Source organism: Bison bison, unplaced genomic scaffold (assembly GCF_000754665.1).
Source record: "Bison bison bison isolate TAMUID 2011002044 unplaced genomic scaffold, Bison_UMD1.0 scf7180017864285, whole genome shotgun sequence".
NCBI lineage: Eukaryota > Metazoa > Chordata > Mammalia > Artiodactyla > Bovidae > Bison > Bison bison.
This window is the reverse complement of record NW_011494857.1, coordinates 2,386,644-2,408,122: the sequence shown is the minus strand read 5'-3', so window position 1 is coordinate 2,408,122 and position 21,479 is coordinate 2,386,644. Positions and strand designations below refer to the sequence as shown.

General features: G+C 49.1%; 1 protein-coding gene and 1 pseudogene across 1 annotated transcript; one reads left to right on the top strand and one right to left on the bottom strand.

Moving 5' to 3' along the window:
* Positions 1-700: 700 nt before the first annotated feature.
* CEACAM18 (carcinoembryonic antigen-related cell adhesion molecule 18) lies at positions 701-15,203 on the top strand. Its single transcript, XM_010849741.1, has 10 exons — positions 701-752; positions 1,968-2,324; positions 3,503-3,772; positions 5,415-5,705; positions 7,152-7,287; positions 8,810-8,907; positions 14,452-14,543; positions 14,653-14,710; positions 14,940-14,987; positions 15,052-15,203. Exons 1-10 carry the CDS (start codon positions 701-703, stop codon positions 15,201-15,203), a joined length of 1,554 nt encoding a protein of 517 aa, XP_010848043.1.
* A 357-nt stretch (positions 15,204-15,560) lies between these two features.
* Positions 15,561-16,221, bottom strand: LOC104995705 (annotated as a pseudogene).
* Positions 16,222-21,479: the final 5,258 nt, after the last annotated feature.

Here is a 21,479-nt window from a genome sequence, read left to right as displayed (position 1 = left end):
CTTCACTTTCACTTTTCCCTTTCATGCATCGGAGAAGGAAATGGCAACCCACTCCAGTGTTCTTTCCTGGAGAGTCCCAGGGACAGGGGAGCCTGGCGGGCTGCCATCTTATGGGGTAGCACAGGGTGGGACACGACTGAAGCAACTTAGCAGCAGCAGATGCAGAAGTCATCAGTCAGAATTTATGAAATTCATCACCAGAAGAATTCATGAAATTCTTCCTGAGTCATGCATATGGGGGCCCGATTATCCAAATCACAGAGTGCTTCATCCTGTTTTTTCATCCCAAAATCCTCTCAGGGTTCACTGTTGCTGGGAGATTGAAGCAGGTAGTGACTGAACCCTTGTATAACCAGGTGATGAGTGAGCTGTTTGTTCTCTTTTTGTTCTCAGGTGGTCCAATTCAGTTTTAAGAAAAGTCAGTTGGGGATATCAAAAATTCCTCATAATGATTATTGACATTCTAAATTGCCATGGGTCCAAGGTCCTTCCTTGTGGGTATCAAGTCCTAAAGATAATCACCCACCCAGCAGAGTGTCTTTTCCCCAGCTCCTCCCACCTTGCAGTTCAGAGTCCATCCCTGAGCAGGAAGTGGGTGGAGACCACGTCTGGGGCCTGAGAGGACACAGATCTGTAAAAGGGTAGAGGAGGTGGCTGGGTCCCTGGAAAGATCCCTCCAGCAGGAGGACCGGAGCAGCTCATGGACCTTTCCAGACCCAGGTGCAGACTCTGGAGGGAACTGGTCCTTGTGGGTAAGACAGTGGGGCTAGCAGGATGCAGGTGGGGTAGAAGGGAGTGACCCAGGACCCTCAGCAGAACTCTCATGAACTCACACACCTGGGCACGGCTTGCCCAAGACACACACACACACACGCACACACAGAGGTAGCATTCCTCTCTACCCACCACAAGGCATGATGAAATTGAACCCCAACACACAATTCCCAGCAAGCACTTCCTCTGGGTTCACCTCCTCTGCCCTGATCCCCTCCACCACCTCTCTGGCAGGACCCCTCCCAATCCTTCACTTTCCCCCAAAACACTGTGCTTCCTCCTGATACTGACCACTCTCATGTTGCCCTGGTGGCCACATATACTGTCCTTCAAAACCTCTAGGGCCCACACCTGGAGCCCTGGAGCAGGGGGTCTCAGCTGTCTTTGCCTCCTCCGTGGAGGCAAGGCTTAGGGTTCCTATAGCAGCAGACACCTGCCCCCCACTTAGGAGATAACAGATACACACCCCCATTGGTGTTTGCACCACTAATCCTAAGTGGTAAATTAAAGACAGTGTAGATCCTCTTGGGGGAGTTTAATCCCCCCAGATAACCATTCTGAGCCCTCCTGCTGGGCTCCACCCTGATCTCTGGGGAGCTGGGGACACAGAGGTGAGTCAACAAGGAAGATGGACATGGGGAGGAGAAAGCAGAGATCAGGGTGCTAGAAGTGAGGAAGAGTATGTGTGGTGGGTCAAGAAGAGCTATGTGTGTGACTGGGGCACACAGTCTGGATGCTGTGTCTTCTGATGAATGAATGAATGAATGAACGAAGGTGGTGAAGTAGCTGTGACTCAAAAAGAGCCTACCTTGGGTCCTAGAGACCAGTTCTCTCTACATGTTTCACAAGCTATGCTAAGGGCTGAACCTATAGTGAGAGCACTGGGGAGCCATGGAAGATACATGAACAGAGGGAGAGCAGGGTCACCTATGAGGCTTCACAAGGATCCACAAAACTGACCTGTGAGGATGGGCTGGAGTTCAGGGAGGAGGCCAGCCTGGAACAGGACGATAAAAGAATGGACCAGGGCAGGGGCTGAGGTGACGGAGAGCGGGGGAACAGACTGCCAAGACTGCTTCAGGAGCTAGAAGCCCTTGACCCATTTTCCAAGGTCTCTGTGGATCATGATCTGCGGTGTAAACCTGTGTGCATGTATGTATGTGTGTGTGCCTTTTTCTGTTTGTCTTCCTCAGCCAGTCTGCTGGCCTGTGGGATCCGCCAGGCTTCCAGCCAAATCTACATCACCCCAGATTCACTCATCGGAGTGGAAAGATATTCGAGCTCACTGGCCATCGAGAACGCCCCTGAAGATGTTCAGGAATACAGCTGGCACCGAGGTGCAAATGACACTGAGGAAAATCTGATTATCAGCTACAACGCCACATCTCATTCCAGGCGGGATGGGCCCATGTACAGCGGCCGGGAAAGTGTGTCCATTAGAGGTACCCTGAGGATCTGGAGGTCACAGTTAAATGACACGGGGAACTACACAGTGAGGGTGGACACCATCAATGACACCCAGAGAGCAACTGGCTGGCTCGAGATTCTAGGTGAGTTAGCAGCGGCCCCACCACCCAACTGCAGCTGAGTTTAGGGAACGGTGTCCCTTGAAGCTCACACTGTCCTGTCTCCACCCACCTCCAGATGACACTGGGAACCTTGGTGGATGGTAGCCCAGCTTCTCCCCAGAAACGGGACCCTCACTACCTTCAAGGGCTCCAGGTTCCCTCTCAGTGTATTAGTTATCTCCTGCTGTGTGACAAATAGCCTCAAACTTAGTAGCTTAAAAGAACACCGCTTCTGTGAGTCAGAAGTTCTGATGTGGCTCAGCCATTTCCAGCGCTGAGACTCACAGGGTGTTGGCTGGGGCTGTGTTCTCACATGTGACTCTGTCTACAGGATTTCACATCCTGGCTCTTTGCCTCTTCAAGGCCAACAAAAATTTCTCTGTCTAGAGAGGAGTCTAATACAACAAAGCTTATGCTGGAAGTAACAGACAGCCCATCACCTTAGCCATATTCAATAGGCTACAACAAAGTCAGGAGCTCCACTCGCATTGAGGGGATGGGATTATAGAGGCGTTATACCATGGAGTGGAGATCATGGGGCCATCTTGGAATTCTGTCTACTCCAGTGAGATCCTGGTGCTCCACAGGGCTAGGGCAGGACAGTGTGGATTTTGAAGGCTGGGAGAACTTAGTTCCCCTCTGACTCTTTATATACCATGTCACTTTTTGAGCTTCGGTTTTCTCATGTGTAAAGTGGCAGTATTATCCATCGCTGTGGTCTGTCTTAAGGTTAGAGGCAGAAATTTGTAAAAAGAATGGGAAAAGTTAATGGGAGGAATCGTTACGGAGAACAAACACTGTCAGTTACTTTGAGTTCTATCTGCACTTCCTTTGATGGGGGTGTCCTGGTTTGGGGGTTCAGAAGCAACCATCAGGCCACTGGACAATAGTAAGAATTCACGGTAATTGTAATGGAGCCATAGAGATGGCTCAGAGCATTGGAAGACAGGTCAGTAGAGAACCCTCATTTCGACTGCCTCGTGCCCACTCCTGCTTCTCTGTCCCTCTCAGCCCCAGGGATGCTCTCTTGCCAGGATCCCAGATCCTATCTTAGAATTCTGGGCTTCTCCCCTCAACATAGCCTGAAACCCCCGTTGAAGAGGAGCAGAGTGTGGGGAGACAGATCCAACCCCTAACCTTCTCCTCCCTGCTTCACCCAGAGTTGGAAATCCCGCAAATCTCGGTCAACACCACCTCCGTCGTAGATGGCGAGGATGCGGTGGCTGCCACTTGCTACACCAATGACAGCCACGTCCAGTGGTATGTGAATCATGCACCGGTGTCCAGCAATTACCGGATGACCATCTCCCCGGACAACAAGACCCTCGTCATCCGAATGTTCAGCCGCTTCGACTCACCACTTCAGTGCGGGATAGAAATTCTCCCAGAGTTCATTCAGAAAAGTGACCTCGTCTATGTGACAGTGGCCTGTGAGTGTTCTGGGGTCGTGAGAGTGAAGCTGTGGTGGGGCTCTGGGTTTTCCCACAGCATAGCAATAAAACCGGCAGAACTGGAGAGAGCAACATGAGCTGCCTTGCAGACAGCTGCCCTGGGTTCAAATCCCAGGTTTGACTATTTAACCCTTAGGCTTCAGAACCCTACTGGCTGCTCAGAACCCTGGTCTCCACTCAGTTTAAAATGGGGGCCCTAATCCCTACCTCTCAGATTAGAAATAGTGTCAATTTGTGACACCTGTCCCTTGTGTCATGAGGGGACTGCTTACAACCAATTGTTTGAAACATCATTTTATTGACTTGTTTTTGGCTGTGCTGGGTCTTCACTGCTTCGTGCAGGCTTTTCTGTAGCTGCATCGAGCGGGCGCTGCTCTTTGCTGTGGTAGCTTCTCCTGTTGCTGAACACGAGCTCTAGGGTGGGTGGGCGTCAGTAGTTGCTGCTCCCGGGCTCTAGAGTGCAGGCTCAAGAGTTATGGGCTCAGGCTTAATTGCTCTGAGGCTTGTGGGATCCTCCCTGATCGGGGATGGACCCCACGTCTCCTGCATTGGCAGGTGGATTCTTTACCACTGAGCCACCAGGGAAGCCCCTACAACCATTTCTTAAAACGACATTTCATTTCTTAATTTTTTAAAACCCAACTGTTCACGAGTCTTCAAATTCAGCTCACTGATCATTTTATTCAGTTCTTCTAAATTTAATAAAATCATGTTCACTTTTGCTGTTACTGGGATGGGACTGATCATACTCCTTTAAAGAGTTTGGTTTTCAAGCTAAATTATGCATTTTATAGACACTCTGTTAAAGTCCTCTGCTGCCCATCAACGCAAGTTGGTATCCCACTAAGACCTGCTCAAATTCTCAAACAAGTCTTGTAAATCCAAGACACTGAACTTAGAAAGGCAGTGAAACTCAGATTCTTTGAAACATTCCAGGACTGTTCACACTGATTCAACTCTTTCATCTCTAAGTCTAGAGTCGTCATCACATTTAAATCTGGAACCACTCTTGCAGTGTCTCAGATTCCCTAAACCGAGAGCTGTGGACAAAGGGGTCATCATTTCTGACCTTCCCACACTGCTCACTGGCCAGAGGTTCGGAACCAAAGCCAAAGACACGGGGGCTGCAAGTGTTCAGGGAAATTCCTCCCAGGTCATAAGGGTACTTGCCTGGTCCTTTTGTAGGTCAACAGGGGACTCGTGAATCCCTAAACCTCTCCTCTGAGCCTCGTTATCCTCAGGCATGAAATGGATCAAGAGTGGCTGTGGTCACATGGGTTGGGTGGGAACTAAGTGAGTGTGTGAATGTGTGACATGTTTAAAACAGTGCCCAGAGTGCAGTAGGTGTGATGCCTGCTTCTACTTTTACTTTTCTATTTTATTACGAAGTGAAGGGCAGCCAGGGAGCTGGGCTGTAGTACCTCTTGGCAACAGAAGATGCTACGGTTACTGTCATTGTCGTTGGCTCAGCTGCTCTGGCTGGGATGGGTCTGGGAGTCTGCTTGGGGTACAGAGTGGGGGCATCTGGGGGCTGGGGAGGACTTCGTGTGGACTGAGAGAAGGAGTCGGGACCCTCAGGTGTCAGAAGCATGGTTCCAGGGGTCCTGCTCTGTCTCTGCAGATGGGCCCTACAGTCTGCAGCTCAGGAGCAGTCCCACTGACTTCAGTGGCATCCTGTCTGCTGAGATTGGCTCCCAGGTGGAGATGGAGTGCATCTCCTATTCCAGACCAGAATCCAAGTACCGCTGGATCCACAATGGCTCCCTCCTGAGTTTCTCAGAGAAGAACATCACCCTCCCAAGTCTGACCTGGGACCAGATGGGCAGATACAGGTGCATCGCAGAGAACTCCGCCACCCAGCTGACCTTGTACGATGAAGTCCACATCCAGGCACCCTGTGAGTGCAGGAGAGGCCTGTCGCTCTCTCCAAATCTCCCCACTTCTATGCCTCTGCCTGGGGGATGCCTGTCATCAGAAATGTCCTCTTCACCGTGTGTTGCCATGCTCACAATAGTCAGATGAAGTCCCCTCAACCTCCCAAGTCCAAGTCCAAACTGCCTCCTTTATGAAGCCCCCAGAGTCCTCAGGTTAGAGTTGGAGTGAATTCCAGGGATGCGGGATCAGCCAACACTGACTAAGCATTTACTCTAGCAGCTACCTTTCTAACCTGGGTGATTCTAAGCTGGGTGACCCTCCAGTCTCCTTACAGAGAAAGTGACCATTATTAGCATCACCTTCACTCTACCAGTGAGCAAATCGAGCCACAGAGAGTTTGGGCGCTTTGTTCAAGGCTCCAGTTCTCATGGGCAGAGGATGCAGGATTCAAACCCTAGCTGTCTGACCTCACAGCCTCTGCCCTCCACAGATCCATGGGGCTGCTCTGAGATGAGGAAGTGGGAACACGCCAGGGGAGGTGGTACGGGGGACGTGGGGAGCTGTCCATGGTGTGGCCTCTGGAGCAGGTTAGGAAGGAGTCTGCACGTAGGGGAGGCAACTATTCAGGAACCCCATGTCCAATCCTCTACACTATGGAGAGAGATGGACAGGCTTGGGGAGAGAGTAGGCATGCAGGGCCGTGAAGAGCAGGAGCTCTGGAGCCTAGTGACCTGAGATCAAATCCCAGCTCTGCCACTGCCCCTCTGCGTGAACAGGGGCAGCAGCGTCACCTCTCTGAGCCCCAGTTTTCCCCTTTGCAGTTTGGTAGTGAGGGTTCTAGTCGATGGGGTTGCTGCATGAGAGAAATCAGTCGGCACGAGAAGCCGTCAGCCTGGCTCAGAATGACATGAGTGGACATCGAGTAGGGGCTGGAGACATTTATTTCAGTTACCTCTCACTATTTACTAAGGATCGAACAGATACAACTTTTGTGTATGAATGATGCTTCAATTCATGCCATTTGACATCCATTGGACTATTAAACTTCAGAAGGTCAGAGAGAGGCTGGACAAGCACTTTGATAATCATTTGTCCCCAATTTTTAACACGGTACCTGGCATACAGTTGGAGCTCAGTGAATGAATCCCTGTGGACTGAGTTTATGACCCTTTGTGTCCAGCACACCCTGCCCTACCGCCCTCCGTCCCCTTACTTGGGCTCATGCTTTTCCAGAGCACTTCTCACTACCTGTGATGAAGTGGGATGTTTCTTTGCTTAATTGCTGACTGCTCCACTTCCCAGCTAGAATGTCAGCCCCATCAAATCAAGAAGTTTCTTTTGTTCACTGCTGGGCCCCTAAACACCCGGAACAGTGCTTCGCACATAGAAGAAGGTGCTGAGAAATCGTCAAAGAGCAGATGTGTGAGCATACAAAGGGATGAGCGAATGGTGCTCTTGACCTCTATGCATCTTCTCCTCCTAGGGCACCGGCCTGTTGTCAGCAGAAGTTTCACCATCTCAGGCTCCTTGTTGGTGTTTCTCATCATATTCACAGTTCTGGGCTTCACCCACTTCCTTATGGTCCTGATCCGTGCCCTGTTCAGACATTACTCTACCAGGTAGGTACCTATTGCATTGGACCCAGGGTGGGACACTGGCCGGGGGCTCAAACTCAAGGGACAGCACATCCTTGAGAGGGAAGGCAGAGCCAGAATGGGGAAGGGACCAACCAGGAACTGAGTATTCAGGGATCATCTGGGCAAACAAATAGATAACAAGGACATGAGGCTCCATCTGCTCACCGGTAAAGTAGAGATGATGAAAGGACTGATGCTGAAGCTGAAGCTCCAATACTTTGGTCTCCTGAGGCAAAGAGCCGACTCATTGGAAAAGACCCTGATGCTGGGGAAGATTGAGGGCAGGAGGAGAAGGGGGAGACAGAGGATGAGGTGGTTGCATAGCATCACCAACTAGGTGGACATGAGTTTGAGTAAACTCCAGGATATAGTGAAGGACGGGGGGCCTGGCGTGCTGCCGTCCATGGGATCGCAAAGAGTCAGACACAACGTAGCGACTAAACAGCAACAATAACAACAAAGTGGAGGTGATGCTGATAACAATCACTTACTCTGTGCGGAGACTGGTAGTGTCACCCAGGTTACAGTGCTGGGCGCTGGCATGGAGGAAGTGCTCAGAAAATGTGAGCTCTCCTTATCTCCTTGGAATTTACCCCAACTCTGATCTTAGGTCTCTAGGGGCTTCATAAAAAGAGGCAGTTTAGACTTGAACCTAGGAAGTTGTGTGACTTTGGGCAAGTGACTGCCCAGGAACCTCTGCAAACACGTTCTTTCAGCCACAAAATATATCTTATGTATCTGTTTGGTGAGTTCAGGACAATTTCTATACATGATCTACCATAGTGCCTGGCATAAAACAGGTGTGAAATTCATCATCATCAATAATCAATAATCAAGCCAGGTAGTACCTATATCTTTTCCAGGAACACCCTGTCTGTTTTCCCTCTCCCCTGCCCCACAGCATTGCTCTCTAGTGACCTTAAGACCTCAGAAATATTAAACTGTGTAAATGTTGGAGACACTCATTGTAAGGGGTAAGCCCCCAGATTCCTTATCTCTCTTAGGAGTACGGGGCCTTGGAAGGAAGAAGCTGACCCCTCATCTACCCAGGACTCTCAGTTTCCCATGGATCCCAGATCTGACTTCTTCCCTAATTTCTCTCCATAGGGCAAATTGGTCTATATGACTGTCTGCCTCAGACCTGGAGAATAAAACCGGACAAGCAAGGAGGTGAGGCGGGAGTGAGAGCCCCCATAGGGACGGGCTAGGCTGGAAGGGGCCCAGGGACTGCCTGGAGGGGACAGTCAAGCAAGGGACTCGGGCCAGTCCCGCTGGGACTGGAGGTGGAGGCTCCCAGAGAACGTCTACAGTCTGCTCCTAGGACTGGGTGGTGGGATGCTGGGGAACCCCAGGAGCACATGGACACTGACCACTCCATCTGCCAATCAGAACCAGCCAATGGGATGCAGACTGGGGCGGGGCATGCGCGGAGCTCGGAGTTCTAATTCCCACGCCTCTTCCCCACCAGTAAATTGGATTTCAACTTCTCTACTCCCTTAACCAGACCCGGTGGGACCATTAGAGAGGCTGCAAAGATGCCCCATCTCAGCATCGCCAGTGACAGAGAGTTGGAGCCACAGCGCATGTCGGATGAATGTCATGGTTAGAAACTGCTGGGCAACGAGACTCACTGGTGTGCGAAATGTTCACAACTTGATGCCGAGTTAGAAACGCACAATACAGACCTGCATCTGATAAGACCATGTTGTGAAAAGTATAGATTAGTTAACTGATATAGGTACAATATTACAGTATGTGTACACACACACACACACACATGCTATATATATCCAGTGAGATGGTTGGATGGCATCGTCGACTCAATGGACATGAGTTTGCACAAACTCCGAGAGATAGTGAAAGACGGGACCCTGGTGTGCTGCAGTCCATGGCGCAAAGAGTGGGACATGACTTAGCAAGTGAACAACGATGACAATATCCACATATAGATATACCATATGTATCTCCATATATATAAAAATATCTGTGCACAAATTGTAGAAACTGTTAACTCTTAATGGTGCTATCTAAATTTCCCTTTTTGCACTTTACCGTATGCTCTGAAGTGGTTTGTTTTTTTTTTCTTCTCAAAGTGTATACGTTGTTTTCATATTTAGCATAAGAACCAATAAAATTAAAACAACATACGGTTTATTGAGACCTCATAATGCCATTTCTGGAACTTCTTCTTGAGCTCTCTTCATGCACGTGTCCAAAAATATCGAAGCAAATTTGCTCATCCCCATAACAGAATAGAAAGAAGGGAGGGAGGGGAAAGAAAAAGATCTCCTGGCCATATCTATGGGAGTGTGGAGGCCCAGCCAAGCCTTTGTGGTTGTCGCTGCTCTCAGGAAATACCTGACTGTTTGAAGGTATTTCAAACAGTGAAATATGAAGCAGTTAGGGCCATTTCTGGACACAAGGCAGTCTCCTGGGCCCATTGCTTAAGACCTCTTGTTCCGTCTCGGGGTCCTCTAGCCTTCGTCTCCTCATCTGCATCTGCCTGTCCCCAAGTCACTAGGTCATTCACTGCTGTTTCTTCAGTAAAAATCAAAAGTCCTCATGGGAGATTATTTTGTGCAAACACATGGCCAAGGGGTCTGCTGGTTGCCTGACCCAACAACAGCCCATGAGGAAGAGACCCTCAGAACCCTGGAGGGGCGTGAGTCCCAATGCTGCCCTAAGTAGCTGGGTGACCCCGAGGCAGCTGCCTAACCTCTCTGAGCCTGGTTCCTCGTCTCCATAACCTGAGTGACACTTTGCATTCCTTAGGATCCTTCAGCACACCTGGCACAGAGCCTCACACCAGCCAGGTGCTTGGCAAAGGTCCCAGGAAGCCATATGTGTATCTGATCGTTTTTTAGAAGAAAGCTACTGTCAGACTCCACCACCCAGCTGGGACCCAGCAAAGGCACAGACGACCTTCCACACCCCAGTTCATTCCCCAGCTTGATTCAGAAGTGACAATGTTTCTGGGAACTTTGAATTAATGCCTGGTCTCAACTGGGGAGTGGGAGGTAGTTATAAATTCTGCTGTTCAAACCCAGAAGGCATCCTGGGTGGGGCTGGACAGTGGCCAAGCCATGTCAGGTAAACAGGGACCTTCCTCTGGGAGGAGCGATGAGGTTTTTTTTTTCATCATGAGTGCAGGAAGGGAGAAGGAAAAGAGTGAGTGGGGCTTTCTGTCTGTCACTGCCTGGATCCACCCACCGGGCACAGGTCATTCCAGGATTGCAGCTGAGCGGCTCAGAAAAAGCTGGGAGGGTTGTTATGAAGAGTGATTCAGGAGGAGGAGGCAACAGGGATCCCAGTCCTTGTTAGGAGAGAATTGGGACTGTGAGCTGCCATGAGAAATTCTTCCGGATGTAAATTGTCAAGCTTTGAGATGGAAACCTCTTCCCCTGTGCCAGGCTCCCAGCTCCCTCCCCTGTGGAGTCCTATTGGAAAGAAGTGCCTGCTATTGCATCTTGGTGCTATGTCTGTATGCTCTCCCTACACATCCCAAGCCCTTTTTTGTGGCCTCTGTGCTCGATTATTTAACCACCATTGTTGTTGTTTAGTCACTAAGTCGTGTCCAACACTTTTGCACCCCCATGGACCGCAGCCTGTCATATCTATGCATTAAGATGCATTAGATTCACAAGTATTTCCAAAAATTGCTTGATGTGAATAATAAAAAACTAAACACATCCCTCATAGGCTTCCCTCATAGCTCAGTCGGTAAAGAATCTGCCTGTGTGCGATGCATGAGACCCTGGTTCGATTTTTGGGTTGGGAAGATCCACTGGAGAAGAAAAAGGCTACCCACTTCAGTATTCTGGCCTGGAGAATTCCATGGACTATACAGTCCATGGGGTCACAAAGAGTCGGGCACGACTGAGCGACTTTCACTTTCACGATACAGACTTCCCTGTAGCTCAAACAGTAAAGAATCTGCCTGCAATGCAGAAGACCGGGATTTGTTCCCTGGGTTGGGAAATTCCTCTGGAGAAGGGAATGGTAATCCATTCCAGTATTCTTGCTTGGAGAGTTCCATGGACAGAGAAGCCTGGTGAGCTACAGAGTCTGTGAGGTCACAAAGAGTTGGACACAACTGAGCGACTAACACAAACACATCCCAGGTTAACCATTGCGTATTCCCATTGACAGAGATGGGCACGTGTTCTACGTCTGTATCTAAACCTATATCTCCATAAAAAAAGTCAAATCACTCTATTGTACACTTGAAACTGATATAATATTGGAAGTCAATTGTGTGTGCTCAGTTGTGTCCGACTCTTTGTAGCCCCGCGGACAGTAGTCCACCAGATTCCTCTGTCCACGGAATTTTCCAGGCAAGAATACTGGAGGGGGTTGGCATTTCCTTCTCCAGTGGATCCCGTTTTGTTAGAACTCTTCACTATGACTCATCCGTCTTGGGTGGCCCTGAGCTATGGCTCAAAGCTTCATTGAGTTATGCAAGCCCTTTCACCAGGACAAGGCTTTGATCCATGAAGGAGGAATTTCTTATACTGCACATTGATTTTACCTATTCCGGAGCTTCATATCAATGGAATTATAAGGTATGTATTCTTTTGCATCTGGTTTCTTTCATTCAACATGTATTCAAAATTCATTCTTGTTACATGTGTTGTTGTTGTTTTTGAGGACTAGTATTCCTTTGTATGGATATACCATACTTTGGTTATCCATTCTCTTCTAGTATTTGGGTTATTTCCACATTTAGGCAGTTATAAATAATGCTGCTATACACAGTCACATATAAGTGTTTGTGTGGATATTTGCTTTTATTCTTCCAGAGTAAATTTCTAGGAGTAGAATTGCTGGGTCATAGGATGGATGCATTATGCGTAACTGTACACAAAACTGCCACATCATCTTCCAAAGCAGTTGCACTATTTACATTCCACCCCAGAAATGTGTGGCTTCCAGGTGGTGCAGTTGTCAAGAACCCTCCTGCCAAGGCAGGAAACGCGGGTTCAATCCCTGGTTTGGGAAGATCTCGGGAGTAGGAAATGGCAACCTACTCCAATGTTCTTGCTTGGAAAATTCCACAGCCAGAGGAACCTTGTGGGCTACAATCCATGGGGTCACAGAGAGTCTGACACGACTGAGAGTCTGAGCACACTCAGAAATGTACAAGAGTTCCAGCTCCTCCACATCCCCTCTAACATTTGGTATGCTTAGGTTTTAAAACTTTAGCCACTATAACAGTTGTGATAGAACATCTATTGTGATTACAATTTTCATTTCTCTGGCATCTTTTCAGCACTTTTTCATGTATCATTTGGATCTCTTCTCTTACAAAAATATATATATTTTTTCCCAATTTAAAAATTAGGTTGTCATCAGTGTAAAAAGTAAAATTCAACTGAGCAGATTTAAATATCTAATTAGATATTTGCTTATTCATGAATCAGGCAACATCTCACTGAACAAGTAGAAAGATGTACAAAATGGAAGTCTTTTATATCGGAAGGGTGCAGGGACCAGGGAAGAATGAATTACTTCATCTTTCTTTGGGAGATAGAGATCTATATGGAACATCATCTCACTAGTGCTGACCAGAAAATTACAAACAGACTGGTTAAAGGTCACATCCTTGGGAGGCTGAAATCGCAATTAGGTTAGGTAATAAGTGTTGTTTGCTGATATGGGGCTTAGCAGGTATGACTCCATTTGGGGCCCAACTTCTTTTTTGAAAACATCGGTTTATCAACTAGTAAGAATTCTTTATATATAAGTTCAACCTGTCTTTCAGGGATCTCTTGATAGATAGAAGATATAGATAGATAGATATGATTTTCTCCTACCTTATAGCTTCCCTTTTATATTATTAATTCTGTCTTTGATGAACAGAAGTGTTTAATGAAGTCTAATTTAGGTATTTTTATGCTTAGTATTTTGGATGTCCTTTAAGAATTCTTTGCACATCCATAGATATTTTTCTAAGTTTTCTTCTAGAGTAATGCTGTCCAAAAGAAATAGAATGCAAGCCATGTATGTAATTTTAAAAGTCTTAATAGCCACCATAGAAAAACAACTTGGTGAAATTACTTTTAAATTTTATTTATTTATTATTTTTGGCTACACTGAGTCTTCGTTGCTGCATGCAGGCTTTTTCTAGTTGCCCTGATCGAGGGCTACTCTTCTCTGCTCTGCGTAGGATTCTCATTGTGGTGGCTTCTCTTGTTGCAAAGCATGGGTTCTAGGGTGCGGGAGCTTCCGTAGTGGTGGCTCGAGGGCTCTAGAGATTCAGGAGTTACGGTGCATGGGTTTAGTTGTCCCACGGCATGTAGGATCTTAGTTTCCCGAGTGGAAATCTTAGTTTCCCGAGGGATCAAACCCATGTCCCCAGCATTGGCAGGAGGACTCTTAACCACTGGACCACCAAGGAAATCCGAAATTACTTTAAATTGTATTATATTTAACCCACCATATCAAAAATATTTAAACATGGCATTGCCAACTGAAAAAAATTCACAATGTGAGAGTTGTGAGTTAAGCTTTATTCAGGGCAAAATGAGGACTATAGCTCTGGAGACAGCCTTTCTAGGTCTAAGAAACTGCTCCAAAGAGATAGGGCAAAAGGTCAGTATATATGTAACTTAGGAACATGCAAGCAAGCATTTTTTTTTTTTGCCACTTCATTTATTTTTTTAATTAATCACATATTTTTTTGAAGAAGGTTTCTGCTTGCCTTGTGAAGGTTACTGCTAGTCACGAGGAGCAGACATCACCAGGAAGGAACTGAGTGCTTTTCTAGACATAAGGAGATGCATGAATTGGGCTCATAAAATCATCTCCTGAAAATATCTAACTGTCTGAAGACCTGTCCTGCCAGTTTTTCCCACAACACAGATACCTCATTCCTGATCTCCACCCTGAACTCTCTTCAGGGGGTAACAAAGGTCAGCAGCTACAGCAGCTCAGGATTTGATCTTTGTCGAGGTAGATGGCAAGTGCCAATTTGTAGGGGACAAAATCAATATTATAAAGTATGAATGAGACTCTCCTTCAGAAATGGGGGTTGGGGTAAAGCAGGAGGGGGGCCCAAGGGAGGTGATGGACCAAAGCCTGAGGTTGTCTGGGGGTCACACCTCGAACCCCGCTTTTAATTCCTCCATCTCCCCATCTCCTCACCAGCCCTAAACCACACACCCCACATCCTTATTTCTGAGACGCTGGAGCCCGGCCACCCCAGGAACCTGACCTGCCCTGTGCCCTGGGTCTGTGAGGTGGGCACACCCCCCATCGTCTCCTGGACATCAGTTGCTGCCACCTCCCTGGGCCCCAGGACCCCCCTCTCATTGGTGTTCACCCCATGGCACCAAGCTCCCCTGTCAGGTGACCTCACCTGGAGCCGAAGTGAGCACAGCGAGGATCGTCCACCTCAATGTGTCCTGTGAGAGCTGGGCCAGGACGCCCGGGTCCCTGACAGGGTCCAGAGGGCAGCCCTTACCCATAACCGGGGGTCACAGGCCTCGAACACAGGTCCCAGAATTTGGCCTGGGAGGGGGTCAGGAGGATCTCTGCCCCATCCTTTCCCCATTTATGCAGCTCCTGAGGACACAGGGCCCACGTCCACTGAGGCCTCACTACTGACACGGGTCCCCCATGTCTCTCTGTCACAGACTTTCCACTGAACTTGACCGTGACCATTGTCCAGGAAAATGGCACAGGTAGGAAAGAGACCTCTCCCAGGCTGTGGGAAAGGGCTGCTTCCAGCCCAGGGCCCCACCTCAGTGATCCGAGACCCTCTTGTGGATGAACCCAGTAGTCCCTCCCCCTTCTCTGCCCCCAGGACCACTGTGCCATCCAAGAAACAGAATGCTGACGGCCCCTCGGAATCTCCTTCTCGTTTCTCCTCCCCACTGCACACCCACTTCCCTCAATAAGGCCCAAGTGGAAAAAAAGGGAAAGTGTTAGCTCAGCCATGTCCAACTCTTTCCCACCCCATGGACTGTAGCCCACCAGGCTCTTCTGTCCATGGGATTCTCCAGGCGAGAATACTGGAGTGGGTTGCCATGCCCTTTTCCAGGGGTTCTTCCCAACCCAGGGATCGAACCAACATCTCCTGCACTGCAGGCAGATTCTTTACCTGATTTCTGAGCCACTAGGAAAGCCCCAATAAGCCCCTAGCCTCACTTTAATGCCAACTGGTTCCTTGCTTTTCTCTGTAGTTTTATAATCTGAGCATGCTGCCTTTGGTACTAAGCTTTGCACTTGTTTATCTTTGTGTGTGTGTGTGTGTTACATTTATGTTTATTAAAAACTGCTACAAACAAACAAAGCCTGTACAAAAAACTTGAACATCCACCCCTGTGAAACAGCAAGCTCCAGCAACATTATCGCTTAGGACTTCACATTCCTCATTCCTCTGCCTTGGCCTCATAGTCTTCCTCTGTCACGTATCTGTCTTCCTGCCCCACTACTTTGAAATAGTAGTCTTGAGAGACATTATCGCCTAGGACCCCCTCTTCCTCTGCCTCGGCCTCAGCCACATCCTCTTCCTCGGCCTCGGCCTCTTCCTGCAACAGCTTCCTTTTTCTTAGACTTCACCTTTGGTTCCTCATCCACGAGTAGTGTATCCAGAGGTAAGCTGTCTGGCAGAATAAAATACCGAATGCTATTTCCTCGAATACTCAGTGGTTCCAGCTGTACAGGTTCTCTGTTCTTCAGGGTCATTTTCACTGCTCTAAGATGTGTATTCATACTGACATCTACACCTGTGATTATTCCATGGACCTGTGTTCCATTCTTTAATTCAATGGTTACAGTTTCGTGACTCAATTTTATAAAAAACCTCACGCGCTTCATCCTAGCGGTGCCGTCACCCTTTTGGCCTGATAGTACAGGAAATCCGACCACCGAGAGCCAAGGTTGGGCGTATGAATGGCCGGAAACACTTACTCTCGGGGCCTGCACTTGTTTTTCTTAAGACTTGGTATAAAGAGAAAAAAAAAATGCATGTTTTCTTCCATTCAGCTTCATGCATCTGCCCATCTTATACCCCTCACCCCTCTCGTGGAACCATTACCCATAACCTGGGGTAGGGTCGGTGCTGTGATCACTGAGAAGGGAAGGTGCAGGGTATATGCATACATGGGCATGCCCACACCATCATCAACTCTTGCCTTTTCAGCTGATATCTCATCTTGCAGCCCTATCCCCTTTTTGGACCCCCTCTATCCTGACCGACTCACTGTCTCCTAGCAGGGGTAGTTATAGTATCTCAGTGCTCAGAAGGGCTGTTTCCTATGGTCCCTAATTTGCAAACAAAAACAGAAGAATCGGAGAAGAGACAGAGGAAAGTCACGGAGAATCCAATGGTGGGTGAAAGAGGAACTTTTGACCACAAGCCATCAGAGTTTAGGAGGACTTTTAACCCCACTTATTCAATTTGCTGAAGAAGACACTGAGGTCCAGAGCGGGCAAGTGAATTGCACAGGAAGTCAGTTCATCAGTTGACAGCTTAGGGTTCATTGGGCTGGGTGATAGGAAGTGTATGTTAATATGAGAGGGAAGAATTGTCAACTCTTACCATGAGGTGAGGGAAGAAATTTCATTCACTCACCAACCAACTACACTGTACCTTTAGGTTTTTAGTAAAGATTCAACCCTTGCTCTTGAGAAAATCAACATCTGGTTGGGAGACAGATCATCCGACAATTCCAATGAGACAGGGAAAGTGCCTGTGGCGGGGAAACAAAGACCTGTGATGGGTGGGGCTCTTGCTTCTCTGGACTAAAGGGTGAGTTCTCAGAGAGGAATAGGCCAAGCAGACATAGTGGGGACTTTCAGGGTCTCACAAGTGGTGTGAGTTCTGCAGATGACCCTGGACGCTCAGGTACCATGTTCCCAATCCCATTCACTCTCCCACTGTGCTGGGGATCCTCCACCAGCTACCAAGCTCTGGGCTCTGTCTGTGACCAACCCCACCTCTGCACCCCTTGGGTTCTCTCTGGTTTCTGGGGATCCCTAGGAAACGGCGATGCCGCTATCCGTGGTGCTGATTCGGAGTTGATTGGTGACTCGGAATGTCTGCAGCCTTGGGGAGGGGGAGGGGAGGTTGACCACAAAGAACAAGGACTCTCGGTCTGGATTCAGGAGGGTCAACAATATGTCAGACGTGCCGGGAAGGGCCAGGTCTACCTGGGAGGAGGGACTCCAGGGAAAAGAAGATCTCTGTTCGTCTTCCTTGACCTTCTGGCCACCCTCAGGAATGTTTTTTGGAAAACCGCTAGGCTGTTGACACACTGGTCCAAGCACTGGGTAAGGTGAAAGCTTTGTTCTATCCCTTAACATATATGATCCCATTTCATTTTCTGAACATGCCTGACAGAAAGGGCTAATCCCCCTCATCAAATAGAGGGAGCAGTTGACAGACAGATAAGTAGCTGTAGGTACTAGTTTCCAAAGAGCTCCAAACAATCCCACCACTTCCTTAAGGCAAAATAGTAATAAACTTCGTTTATTACACAACGAAATTTATTACGTCTTCCTCTTGAATCTGGACTGAGCTCATTACTGCTTTTACCAATAAAATGTGGAGGACAGATTGCGACAGCAACCATGTCTGGTCGTGGGAAGGGTGGCAAAGGCCTCGGCAAGGGGGGTGCTAAGCGCCATCGCAATTCAAAAAAAAAAAAAAAAATGTGGAGGACAAGATTCACATGGCTGCGACCCAAACTCAAAGGGCAAAAATAATGTGCTCTATGAAACAAAGTGAAAGTGAAGTCGCTCAGTCGTGTCCGACTCTTTGCGACCCCATGGACTGTAGCCTACCAGGCTCCTCCGTCCATGGGATTTTCCAGGCAAGAGTTCTGGAGTGGGTTGCCATTTCCTTCTCCAGGGCATCTTCCCCACCCAGGGATTGAAACCGGGTCTCCCGCATTGTAGGCAGACGCTTTACTGTCTGAGCCACCAAGGAAGTCCAATGTGCTCTATAGTCTTTCTAAAAGCCTATCGTAATCCCACAAAAGCAGATAATCGAATGCAGCCACTTCGCCTTTTAAGCGTCCGGCACGGTAACAACTCACTACCCTAGTTAACAGTACGCGCTCCGCGTCCCTTGCCCATGCGCAGGCGCAGAAGGAAACAGCGCAGTGGATTTTGGGAGTAGTAGGCAGATTGAAATAAGGGGCCGCAGGGACTGCTGGGAGTTGTAGGCCGAGGGCCTCAATAACCACCGCTGCTTCAGGTGGAGCCGTCGCGTGGGGCTATGGGAGCCGTAGGCAATACAGCGCCCAAACCCTTGTGGGAGTCGTAGTCTCGGAGCCACTTCCGTACAGGAGTTCCGCGTGTTAGGCAGTTTGGACGATCCAGCACCGCGTTCTACTCAGGTGAGTTATTTCCTCCCGGACCTGGTCGGCCCCTGAGCGCCCGCTTTTTGTTGCGGTGCCGTGCGAAGGTTGAGGAACTCTCCGGGGATGATAACATTCGCCTCTGACGTCCCAACGCTTGTATCCCAGAGGCCTACTGACCGGAATCCTCACTGTGGGCTCTGCGGTCCAGCTTGTCTCTGGCCCGCCCACCCCTCTCCCCCGCGTGGGCTCGGGGAAATTCGACCATTTCCCTGCCCTCACCCCCAACTGGATACTTCCAGGAGGTCCCTACACTGTCCTGAAATCCGTCTTGATAGAATGATGTTACACACTACCCATCATTCTGACAAAGCTGCGATCCGGAGGCATCGCACTTGGGGTCTGGGCCCCGCCTTCTGGGAGCGCTTATTCCCTCAGCGTACAGATCTTTACTGAGCCCCGATCCTTTGCCAAATCCCTTGCAAGGCAGGGGGAGTCAGTGGTGGCTGAGGCAGACCCTGTCCCTCCCTGCCTGTAGTGAGCTCACAGGACAGGGGAAGGGTGACAGGCCTGTCACCATGAAGGGTAGCGTCGTGATCCGGTTGGGATGGAGGCATATAAGGGGCTCTGCGACCCCAGAGGGGGCGCCTGAGCCAGCCTGGGGTCTATAAAATTTTCGAGGGGAAGATGCTTAATACACGTTTCAAATCTGACGTGTCCAAATGGAATTCTAGTCAGCCTCCTCCACAACTAAATGTTGCCATCATCCTCCCAGGTGCTCAGGCCCAAGCCTCCAAATCATTCTTCATTCCTCTCTTTTCTCATGACCCCACCCCAATCCAAGTCTTGTGCAAGTCCTATGGACCCTACCTTCAAAATAGATCCAAAACCCCACCTTTTCTTGTCATCGCCACTGCCAGCACCCCAGTCCAGGCCAACATCATCTCACTGATGATCACCATAGCCTCCTCTCTGGCCTCCCTGCCTGCCACAGTCTGTTCCCCATACAGCAGCCAAAGGGAAACTTTTAAAACCTAAGTCAGATCATTTGCCTCCTTTGCACAGAACCCTCCCATGACTCCCATCTCTCTCAGAATTAAAATTAAAGCTGTTTCATGGCCTATGAGCCACTGAAAATCTGCAGACTCATTTTCTGGTGGGGTCTTCCTCATTCAGGAGGCAGGTTCCTGGGCCCTAGTGACTGTAGATTTAGGGGGAGAAGAGAGATGAGTCCAGAGTAACTTTATGTCCTGTCCTACAGAGGAGCTGGGTGGAGATGTGGTACTCTCAGCAAGCAGGGAACAGCTGGGCAAGAATAGGTTTCTCCATGGGGAGCAGGGAACTGGTCAGTTTGGGTACCTAGGATTCTGGAGAACCGGTGGGTATCTTCAATGGGACATTTGAAGGACGAGCCTGATGGACATCGTGATTCAGTCACCCACAAGGAAAACGAGTTGGGCAGGGCCTGGGAACCACGAAGGTGCCTCTCCAAAAGAGGCTGAGCAGGAGGCAAACGAGGGGAGCGAGGGAGAATCAAGCCAGAGGCAGGGGTGAGGTGAGATGCATGGGAGGATGTAGAGAAGACCCTGGGCAGTTTTGTGGACAATTTCGCGTGTAGAGGAGGGGAGGGGAGGGGAAGGAGACCAAGGAGGAGCCTCCTGCAGTATGCAGGAGAGAGACATGGTTCAGACCAGGGTCACAGCTGTGGAGATGCTAAGGAGTGCTGGGCTTCTGGGTCTGTTCTGAAGCTACAAACAGGATTTGCCCCATTCTAGTTGGATGTATGGGGTTTGAGATTTGAGGACATGCCCCAGGTACATTCTCAGTGGGGCATTTGGAGGAAAGGTTGAGACCTTACATTGCAATTTGGAATCACCTACAGGGAGAGTTAAGAGGGATGGAGAAAGCAGCCCAGTGTCCTGGGACACAAAGCTCCTGCCTTGAGTAGCTGGAGGGACAGAGCTGAGAGAAGCAGGTTTGGGAAGGGGGATCAGGAATCTGGGTTCTGCGATGCCTGTCAGACAGCTGAGTTGCATTGGCACCTAACTGGTGTTATAGACAGTAAGCATGCGAGTCACATAAAATGATTCCACACTCTATGGGAAATCCTGGGAACAGGATGAACTGCTCAGAAGCTACTGCACCATGATAGTCCAGCCCGGAGATGATGGTGCCCTGGAGGGGAGGGACTCAGTCTGGTGGGTTCTTATGGGTTCTCCTGGCAGGTGGGTCCAAGAAGAGAGGGAATTGTGGCTGGGTGGGGAGGAAAGAGGTGGGGGGAACAGAAGGAGTCAAAGATGGGCTGATCCATCTCTTGATAAGGCCACAGAAGCTTGCAGGAGATTCTGAGATGACTGCCCTGCCTTTCAGAGGATACAGTCGGGACCCATTCCTAGAGACAGCATCCCACCCCCACCAAAGTGAAATTCAGTTGGTCTTTCCTGTTTATCCCCCTTCCCCTAACAGAACTGTTGGCAGTCCCCTTGCCTCCTTCTGTTCTTAGATCGCTGACCCTTCCCAAGCTCTCTGAGCAGCCCTGGAAGCCCAGGTCAGTGACCTGTCCTTCTGATCAGGGTTGTAAGAGGGATGGCTTCCCCGGAGACTGTGAAACGGGTCCTTAATATGCACCTCCATCCCTCCAAACAGAATCCAACCTAACTTGCCTATCTCTCCCTCTCCCCTCCACCCTTCACCCCCAACCAGCTACTTCTCTCTCCTTGGTGTGTAATGGGTGTAATCCAAGAAGCCTTCCTGGAGGCACTAGCCTCCTTAAACCTTCAAGGGTCAAACAGTTGACCCTTGAACAACATGAGTTTGAACTGCTCCACTGAGACTCAGACTTTTTTTTTTTTTCCCCAATAAATACAT

Bases quoted from the DNA above. Each gene is read 5' to 3' on its own strand.
- CEACAM18 (XM_010849741.1), top strand. From the start codon at position 701: ATGGACCTTTCCAGACCCAGGTGCAGACTCTGGAGGGAACTGGTCCTT. The intron at 14,544-14,652 runs GTGGGCACACCC...CTCCCCTGTCAG, and splicing joins CTGTGCCCTGGGTCTGTGAG to GTGACCTCACCTGGAGCCGA. The intron at 14,711-14,939 runs GTGAGAGCTGGG...TCTCTGTCACAG, and splicing joins CGTCCACCTCAATGTGTCCT to ACTTTCCACTGAACTTGACC.